Source organism: Symphodus melops, assembly GCF_947650265.1.
Source record: "Symphodus melops genome assembly, chromosome: 9".
Taxonomy (NCBI): domain Eukaryota; kingdom Metazoa; phylum Chordata; class Actinopteri; order Labriformes; family Labridae; genus Symphodus; species Symphodus melops.
In genome coordinates, this window is record NC_136699.1 from 12,355,406 (window position 1) to 12,365,735 (window position 10,330).

Consider the following 10,330-nt stretch of genomic DNA (forward strand, 5'->3'; position numbering starts at 1 on the left):
ATGTCGTTGGGAGTGTCTCTTTTGGATTGATACTCGTTAGAATCCGATCAAGTTTTATTGTAATTGGGATTTGTACTAGATTGACCTGTCCCCTGAATTGACAGAATCCTTACAGTACTCAAGTTAAATGTCTCAGTGCGTAATAGCCGAGCATGTCATTTCTATATATGTGTGTTTGAAAAGACATAACAGATCTATTTGGAGTCAAACAATGGTGCTCCTCGACATGACGTTGGATATATTCCATTTGATCTCATTACTACATGTGTACTTCTAGATTTACAGAGAAAAACACATGTATCTATGTTATACCTGACAAATACTCATGGTGTCAGTGTATACTAGCAAACGAAAGGGCACGGTCATTCTCCACCCTTCTGTCTCAACGAATTCAAAGCCTGACTCTGCTCTCGTGCTGCAGTTTACGAAACACGCTTTGTGTTGGACTGCTCCGTGTCTTTTTTTTATTTGCTGGATTAATTAGGAATCAAACATCGATCTTTATTAAAGGTTATTGTAAGTATACGGTCTTTCTCGTAGTAACAATGGGATTCAGCAGCTTCACGCTGCATTTCGGCCTTGCTGTTATTTTTCTGGCCCTCCTCGTTTATGGAGACGTGAGCTACTCTATCCCGGAGGAGATGAAACGTGGATCTGTAATTGGAAATATCGCGAAGGATTTGGGACTTCAATCTGGCAGATTTTCTGCTCGGAAGGCTCGCATTGACACCGAGGATAACAGTGTGAAGTACTGCGGGGTGAATCTCAACACAGGAGACTTGATCGTACAAGAAAGGATTGACAGAGAAGGGCTTTGTGCGAAACGAGCATCGTGTGTTGTGAAACAGGAACTCGTTCTGGAAAATCCTTTAGAGGTGCACCGTATTAATATCCGCGTTCAAGATATCAACGACAATTCACCTCAGTTTAAAGAAGAGTCACTTACATTTGAAATCAATGAAATGGCAGTTAATGGTGCGCGTTTTTTACTGGACGAGGCACACGATGGAGATATTGGAGAAAATTCTGTTCAGGGATATTCTTTACAGCTGAATGACCATTTCAAATTAAATGTCAAAACGAAGGGAAGTGGCCGAAAATATGGTGAATTAGTTTTAGACAAAGAATTAGACAGAGAGGACAAAAAAGAGCTCATGTTGTTGCTTACTGCATTTGATGGAGGCTCTCCTCGGAGATCAGGGACTGTAGTCATACACGTCACTGTACTGGATGCTAATGATAATGTACCAGTGTTCAGTCAGGCCGTCTATGAAGCCAGTCTCCCTGAAAACTCTCCATTAGATACTGTGGTTCTCACAGTCAGTGCAACTGATGCAGACGAAGGTTTAAATGGTGAAATAACTTATGGATTTGACGATGTTTCAGATGATAACCAAGTTTTCTCCCTGAATTCTAAAACAGGAGAGATTAAGGTCGCTGGATCTATTGATTATGAAAAAGAATCTTCATATGAAATGCAGATTAGTGCTAAAGATGGGTTGGGATTGGCGTCATACGCAACTTTAGTCATTGACATTATTGATATGAATGATAACGCTCCAGTAATATATCTGAAATCAGTGACTAACCCCATACCTGAGAACGTGTCACCTGGTACAGAAGTGGGCATCATTAACGTGCAGGACAGAGACTCTGAGACTAACAGACAGGTGCGCTGCTCCATTCAGCAGAATGTCCCTTTTAAGTTGGTTCCTTCTATTAAAAACTATTATTCTGTGGTGAGCACAGGACAGCTGGACCGTGAACTAGTGTCTGATTACAACATTACAATCACTGCAACTGACGAGGGCTCTCCACCTCTGTCCTCCTCTAAAACTGTTCAGTTATCTGTAGCAGACATCAACGACAACCCACCTGTGTTTGAGGAACAGTGGTACAGCGCATATGTGAGTGAAAATAACAAACCTGGCTCCACTTTATGTTCCGTTAGTGCTCGAGACCCCGACTGGAGACAGAACGGTACAGTGATTTATTCTCTGTTATCCGGTGAGGTGAACGGTGCCCCGGTGTCCTCCTATGTGTCAGTGAACGGAGACACGGGGGTGATCCACGCTGTGAGGTCGTTTGATTATGAACAGTTCAGGAGCTTTAAGGTGCACGTGATGGCCAGAGACAACGGTTCTCCTCCGCTCAGCAGCAACGTGACCGTGAGTGTGTTCATATCAGATGTGAATGACAACTCTCCTCAGATACTGTACCCCTCCCCGGAGGGCAACTCCTTCATGACCGAGCTGGTCCCCAAAGCTGCACACGGAGGCTCTCTGGTGTCCAAAGTGATCGCGGTGGACGCGGACTCCGGACAGAACGCCTGGCTGTCCTATCATATAGTGAAATCCACTGATCCGGGTCTTTTCACTATTGGTGTCCACAGTGGAGAGATCAGGACCCAGCGGGACATTTCTGAGTCTGACAGCATGAAACAGAACCTTATTGTGTCAGTGAAAGATAACGGACAGCCCTCTCTGTCTGCCACCTGTTCCATGTATTTACTGATCTCTGATAACTTGGCTGAGGTGCCAGAACTGAAGGACATTTCTTATGATGAGAAGAACTCCAAACTGACCTCTTATCTGATCATCGCGCTGGTGTGTGTGTCCACCTTTTTTTTGACCTTCATCATCATCATCCTGGGTGTGAGGTTTTGTCGCAGGAGAAAGCCCAGACTGTTGTTTGACGGAGCAGTCGCCATCCCCAGCGCTTATCTGCCTCCTAATTACGCAGATGTTGACGGCACAGGGACTTTACGCAGCGCTTACAACTATGACGCCTACCTGACGACAGGGTCTCGAACCAGTGACTTTAAGTTTGTGTCCTCTTACAATGACAACACACTGCCTGCTGACCAGACTCTGAGGAAAAGCCCTACAGACTTTACTGATGTTTTTGGAGACTGTGATGATTCTCCTGAGGTAGGAACATGTGTGCAACACCACTTTGCCCCTCTTTTTTAGCAACGCAGCTATTTAAGTCACACAGATTTGCTTTTGGGTTACCTTGTTCATGGTTTTTTTACAAGTATGTCTGTGCTTTTTTTTTTTTTAGCAATTACTAGCTTGTATTTCATGAGTCCTGGAAATTTTCTTTCGAAAATGTTGTTTTTGTTGTGACTTTTCCTTTAGGTATCCACTTAGTTTCACCTTTTCTGTTGTTGAAGGATATTATACAAGCTGTTTCTTTCTTTGTAAGTCTCATTGTATGTATATATATATATGTATATATATACTCAACAAAAATATAAACGCAACACTTTTGTTTTTGCTCCCATTTGTCATGAGATGGACTCAAAGATCTAAAATTCATTCCAGATACACAATATTACCATTTCTCTCAAACATTGTTCACAAATCTGTCTAAATGTGTGATAGTGAGCACTTTTGCTTTGCTGAGATAATCCATCCCACCTCACAGGTGTGCCACATCAAGATGCTCATCAGACACCATGATTAGTGCACAGGTGTACCTTATACTGCCCACAATAAAAGGCCACTCTGAAATGTGCAGTTTTGTCTCACAGCAAAATGCCACAGATGGCGCAAGCATTGAGGGAGCGTGCAATTGGCATGCTGACAGCAGGAATGTCAACCAGATCTGTTGCTCGGGCATTGAATGTTCATTTCTCCACCATAAGCCGTCTCCAAAGGCGTTTCAGAGAATATGGCAGTACATCCAACCGGCCTCACAACCGCAGACCACGTGTAACCACACCAGCCCAGGACCTCCACATCCAGCAGGTTCACCTCCAAGATCGTCTGAGACCAGCTACTCAGACAGCTGCTGAAACAATTGGTTTGCATAACCAAAGAATTTCTGCACAAACTGTCAGAAACCGTCTCAGGGAAGCTCAACTGCATGCTCGTCGTCCTCATCGGGGTCTTAACCTGACTCCAGATCGTCGCCGTAACAGACTTGAGTGGGCAAATGCTCACATTCGATGGCGTCTGGCACGTTGGAGAGGTGTTCTCTTCACGGATGAATCTCGGTTTACATTGTTCAGGGCAGATGGCAGACAGCGTGTGTGGCGTCGTGTGGGTGAGCGCTTTGCTGATGTCAATGTTGTGGATCGAGTGGCCCATGGTGGTGGTGGGGTTATGGTATGGGCAGGCATCTGTTATGGACGAAGAACACAGGTGCATTTTATTGATGGCATTTTGAATGCACAGAGATACCGTGATGAGATCCTGAGGCCCATTGTTGTGCCATACATCCATGAACATCACCTCATGTTTCAGCAAGATAATGCACGGCCCCATGTTGCAAGGATCTGTACACAATTCTTGGAAGCTGAAAATGTCCCAGTTCTTGCATGGCCAGCATACTCACCGGACATGTCACCCATTGAGCATGTTTGGGATGTGCTTGACCGGCGTATACGACAGCGCGTACCAGTTCCCACTAATATCCAGCAACTTCGCACAGCCATTGAAGAGGAGTGGACCAACATTCCACAGGCCACAATTGACAATCTGATAAACTCTATGCGAAGAAGATGTGTTGCACTGCATGAGGCAAATGGTGGTCACACCAGATACTGACTGGTTCTGAGTCCCCAGACCCTCAATAAAGCAAAAACTGCACATTTCAGGGTGGCCTTTTATTGTGGGCAGTATAAGGTACACCTGTGCACTAATCATGGTGTCTGATGAGCATCTTGATGTGGCACACCTGTGAGGTGGGATGGATTATCTCAGCAAAGCAAAAGTGCTCACTATCACACATTTAGACAGATTTGTGAACAATGTTTGAGAGAAATGGTAATATTGTGTATCTGGAATGAATTTTAGATCTTTGAGTCCATCTCATGACAAATGGGAGCAAAAACAAAAGTGTTGCGTTTATATTTTTGTTGAGTGTATATATATAGATTTAGATATAGATAGATATAGATATAGATAGATAGATAGATAGATAGATAGATAGATATTAATTCCACCACTTTTTGAATGTTCTGTAGCTTCATTTAACATAATTGATATCTTTCTCTTCTATCTTTTATACGTGTAACTTCAAATTGTACTGGTTGCATTCCTTTCCTTATTTTGCTCAAAATTTGGATTTTCATCAAAATAATTATATAATTCAGAAGATACCCCCAGTTACCAACAACAATAGACTCCCTCCTATCATCTGGGGGTTGTTCAAGCTTTATGCGAGGTCAGCAGTTGGTGACTCCATGAGCTGGCCCACTCATAGGGGTTTGTGGGCAACTGAGGTAGCGGCATCACTCAATGATAATGCCAAAATTACAAATCCAAAGTCTTGCAGTGATGAATGGAACTGAGTCCTTCAACACCCTCAAAATACAGAGTTGCAATACATTATTACCGTCAGTTCCTGCTGTCTGTTTGTCTTGTTTGTGAACTCATATTGCGTCGTTTCCCTCAAAGTATTAGTCTTGTCGTGTTTACTCACTTGTCTTCTAGTGTTCTGTATCACTTCATAACACAACAAATAATAATAATACCCATGTTGACATAAACACACAAAGGTAAACTAGTGAATAAGTTTGTGTCATTTTGTTATTAGAGTATTTCTGTGTTTTTATGTTTTTGTTGGCTTGCTTGAACGATTACAATGCTTTTGTTTACGTTCCAGTTTCTTCTCGTGTTGTTGATACATACTCTATATATTCTTTTTTCAACATAAATTTACAATAATACAGAAACAACGTCAACATAAAATATATTGACACCAGTTATCTGCTTGATAGCTGCACACACAACAGTGAACTCAGTCTCAGTGCTCAAGGTCACTGTAGAATATAGCACTAACCCTAGTTTATAGTGCATACACATATTAGAATGGAATACAGCAGACTGCTTATATACAGTAGTTCTGGAATAGGATGACCTGACATGTCATTGCTTAAAAGACTCATATTCACCACAAGTTGACGCAGTGTCTGAGATCGTCTATCTTGTCTCAACAATTCTTTTCTTAATTCACCTCAAGTTTCAGTTTTTTTTTGTTTTGTTTTTTTGCACGTTTGTGTTTCCTTTCGCTGTGACCACGTCTGAAGACTATCAGTAATGTCAATGGAAGTAGATTGAGTTTTCAATCAAACTAGATGTCCACCTGCAGAGCCTCTTTAACAGTAAAGGCTGTTTCTTACATATTTCACTGTCCACTTGTGTTTTTGAGAGGATACATAGGGCTATAATGGACACTGTACTTTATTTTGGCTTTCTAAAATGTAATTAATTTTTTCAAGGGATTTGTTTATTTTGCTTTACTTTTAAAATCATAGACTAGTGTACTGGTTTCCCACAGCCCCTTTTCGAACTGTTGATTTTGTTTCCATTTTCCTCTCCATTGTTTACAATTGGTATAAACCTAATGAATTTCACCGTAATACATGAAGCAGAATTATTGCTCAGTCCTTAAACAAAACTATAGCCACTAAATGAACAATAAGATCTGACCATCAAACAGGTTGAGTAGGTATCATGGCATTTCCCCTCTAAGATCTCACTTAAAATCCTAATCCTTAATCCTTAAGAACTTTTTTTTTTTTTTTTTTTTTTTACAACAGTTTAATATGAAATCATAAATGACAAAGGTTTGGTGTGTTGTAACCTAAAGTTTAATCACTCACAGTGTAGATATAATATGTTGCAGCTCTCTTTAATATTAATTGTTCTATAGTAACTCATGGCTGCATGATTAGTTTAAATTTAAAACAAGATACATACAGCATTGAATCCGAATGTGAGCAAACACATCAACTCAGCCAACAAAACCAAATATAAACAAAAATTAATAAACAGTTGTCAGCATGCTTTGCGGGACTTTAGCTCTGCAGTAAGACTCTTTTTAGAAAACATTTAAGCTGAATGTCTATTGATGTCAGAAACACTAAAATCAGCCCCCTCAATTAGCAGACAATCAGATAAATGCATTTACAGCCCAAATGCAGTGGTACCTGTAGGATTTCTGGCACTCTTTAGAGGTGTTGCTTGATATTGTATGCTGACTTAGACCTGTCTTTGATCAATAACAAAATGCTCAGACGGACTTGTTGCACGAGAATCCATGATTAGGACCGATTGTGAGCGACAATTAAAATGTTACAAACTGTTTTATGTGGCGGAATACTGTAAAAGGAAGGAAACAACTAAAGGGAACAAATTGTCGCCTTTCTGATTTCTTCACAGTGTTGTTGTCGAAATTAACTCACGGTGTCGCTATTCACCAGCCTTACAACGGTTTAATTCCTCTATCCTTTGTGGAGGACGTTTTTGTACGCCCAGAACGTGTCGGAACAGACATCGTTCTGCTGGTTTGCTGTTGCTTTTCGTGTTGTGTTGTTCAAACTCTTAGGATAAAACGTCGAAAGATGTATTCGCGTTATCTTTATGGCGTTTATATCCTCCTGCTTTTGCGTGGCGCATATGGAGACATGAGCTATTCTTTTCCAGAGGAGATGAAACGAGGATCGGTTATTGGAAATATAGCCAAGGATCTCGGGCTGCAGACGGGGGCTCTGTCTAACAGAAGAGCCAGAATTGACACGGATGGGACGGATAAACGTTATTGTGACATCAACCTGAATAGCGGAGAGCTGGTTGTTGCGGACAGGATTGACCGAGAGGGGCTCTGTGGCGAAAGGGCTTCGTGCATCTTAAAACAGGAGCTTGTGCTGGAGAATCCTCTCGAGCTCCATCGGATAACTCTACATATTCAAGATATTAACGATAACTCCCCACAGTTTAAGGAAGAAGCGATCAAAATAGAAATCCAAGAGTCTGCAGACAGAGGAGCTCGTTTTGTGATAGATGATGCGCACGATGCGGATGTAGGACAAAACTCAGTTCAGCAATACAGTTTAAAAAAGAATGAGCATTTTATTTTGTCTGCTAATGGAAACACAATCGAGCTTGTTCTTGATAAAGAGCTCGATCGAGAGAAGCAAAAAGAGATCAGTTTGCTGCTCACAGCTTTAGATGGAGGCTCTCCTCAGAGATCAGGTACAGTGGTCATTCACGTCACTGTACTGGATGCTAATGATAACGCCCCAGTGTTCAGTCAGGCCATCTATAAAGCCAGTCTGCCTGAAAACTCTCCTTTAGATACTGTGGTGGTCACAGTGAGTGCTACTGATGCAGATGAGGGAGTTAATGGAGAGGTGACGTATGAATTTGGACATGTTACAGAAGAAATGGAGAAAATATTTAGTATTGACCGTAAAGTGGGTGAAATAAAAGTAATTGGTGTTATTGACTATGAGACCACTTCATCTTTTGAAATACGTGTTAAAGCTAAAGATGGATTGGGTCTTTCATCTTACGCTAAGGTAATAATTTCCATCACTGATGTGAATGACAACGCTCCTGTGGTCAGTTTGAAATCACTGACTAACCCCCTACCTGAGGACACTCCACCTGGTACAGAGGTGGGCATCATTAATGTGCAGGACAGAGACTCTGAGTCTAACAGACAGGTGCGCTGCTCCATTCAGCAAAATGTCCCTTTTAAGTTGGTTCCTTCTATTAAAAACTATTATTCTGTGGTGAGCACAGGACAGCTGGACCGTGAACTAGTGTCTGATTACAACATTACAATCACTGCCACTGACGAGGGCTCTCCACCTCTGTCCTCCTCTAAAACTGTTCAGTTATCTGTAGCAGACATCAACGACAACCCACCTGTGTTTGAGGAACAGTCGTACAGCGCATATGTGAGTGAAAATAACAAACCTGGCTCCACTTTATGTTCCGTTAGTGCTCGAGACCCCGACTGGAGACAGAACGGTACAGTGATTTATTCTCTGTTATCCGGTGAGGTGAACGGTGCCCCTGTGTCCTCCTATGTGTCAGTGAACGGAGACACGGGGGTGATCCACGCTGTGAGGTCGTTTGATTATGAACAGTTCAGGAGCTTTAAGGTGCACGTGATGGCCAGAGACAACGGTTCTCCTCCGCTCAGCAGCAACGTGACCGTGAGTGTGTTCATATCAGATGTGAATGACAACTCTCCTCAGATACTGTACCCCTCCCCGGAGGGCAACTCCTTCATGACCGAGCTGGTCCCCAAAGCTGCACACGGAGGCTCTCTGGTGTCCAAAGTGATAGCGGTGGACGCGGACTCCGGACAGAACGCCTGGCTGTCCTATCATATAGTGAAATCCACTGATCCGGGTCTTTTCACTATTGGTGTCCACAGTGGAGAGATCAGGACCCAGCGGGACATTTCTGAGTCTGACAGCATGAAACAGAACCTTATTGTGTCAGTGAAAGATAACGGACAGCCCTCTCTGTCTGCCACCTGTTCCATGTATTTACTGATTTCTGATAACTTGGCTGAGGTGCCGGAACTGAAGGACATTTCTTATGACGAGAAGAACTCCAAACTGACCTCTTATCTGATCATCGCGCTGGTGTGTGTGTCCACCTTTTTTCTGACCTTCATCATCATCATCCTGGGTGTGAGGTTTTGTCGCAGGAGAAAGCCCAGACTGTTGTTTGATGGAGCAGTCGCCATCCCCAGCGCTTATCTGCCTCCTAGTTATGCAGATGTTGACGGCACAGGGACTTTACGCAGCGCTTACAACTATGACGCCTACCTGACGACAGGGTCTCGAACCAGTGACTTTAAGTTTGTGTCCTCTTACAATGACAACACACTGCCTGCTGACCAGACTCTGGGGAAAAGTCCTACAGACTTTGCTGATGTGTTTGGAGACTGTGATGATTCTCCTGAGGTAGGAACATTTGCAAAATATCCCCAGGCTTTATCAAACGACATCTATCTGTTTGAAATGAAAAACACTGGCGTTAGATTGCATTGAATAGTTGCCAATAACTTTGTGTGTCTTGATAAGTACAACTTAAGCCAGAAGTTCCTTCAAGGTTTATTTATTCGTTCCCTCCATTGGAATACTGGTGTTTCAAACAAACAAAAAATATGCTTTTACAAAATAAGACAATTATATGCCTTAATTTATCATTCATTCTGGATGCTTATCAGAACTTTAACATACTGCGCCTTTTAAATGTGTTGTCTTGCATCATGTCATTCAAAATTTCAGGTCTTTCTGACCTGTCTATCATCTGTCAATTTTTTTCTGAATATCAAGAAACTGTTTCGAAAGGCAGTTTGTCATATTTGTTTTTTTTTTTTTTTAAAGATTTGTTTTTGGCCTTTTTGCCTTTATTGATAGAGGACAGTGGATAGAGTCGGAAGGGGGGAGAGAGTGGGGAGAGACATGCGGGAAAGTGGCCACAGGCCGGACGCGAACCCGGGCCGCCCACGCGAGGAGCGAGGCCTCGCAACATGGTACGCGCGCTGTCGCTGCCGCTGAGCTATCGGCGCC

General features: G+C 42.6%; 2 protein-coding genes across 2 annotated transcripts; both read left to right on the plus strand.

Moving 5' to 3' along the window:
• Positions 1–246: 246 nt before the first annotated feature.
• LOC306829003 (protocadherin beta-15-like) lies at positions 247–3,003 on the plus strand. The gene has a single exon (XM_079351820.1). The coding sequence runs from the start codon at positions 264–266 to the stop codon at positions 2,970–2,972; it is 2,709 nt and encodes a 902-aa protein (XP_079207946.1). The 5' UTR covers positions 247–263; the 3' UTR covers positions 2,973–3,003.
• A 3,471-nt stretch (positions 3,004–6,474) lies between these two features.
• LOC306829004 (protocadherin beta-15-like) lies at positions 6,475–9,901 on the plus strand. The gene has a single exon (XM_079351821.1). It carries the CDS (start codon positions 7,100–7,102, stop codon positions 9,803–9,805), a length of 2,706 nt encoding a protein of 901 aa, XP_079207947.1. The 5' UTR covers positions 6,475–7,099; the 3' UTR covers positions 9,806–9,901.
• The last annotated feature ends 429 nt before the right edge of the window (positions 9,902–10,330 follow it).

Excerpts from the sequence above, each read along its gene's own strand:
- LOC306829004 (XM_079351821.1), top strand. The coding sequence starts at position 7,100 with ATGTGGCGGAATACTGTAAAAGGAAGGAAACAACTAAAGGGAACAAAT.
- LOC306829003 (XM_079351820.1), top strand. The coding sequence starts at position 264 with ATGTGTACTTCTAGATTTACAGAGAAAAACACATGTATCTATGTTATA.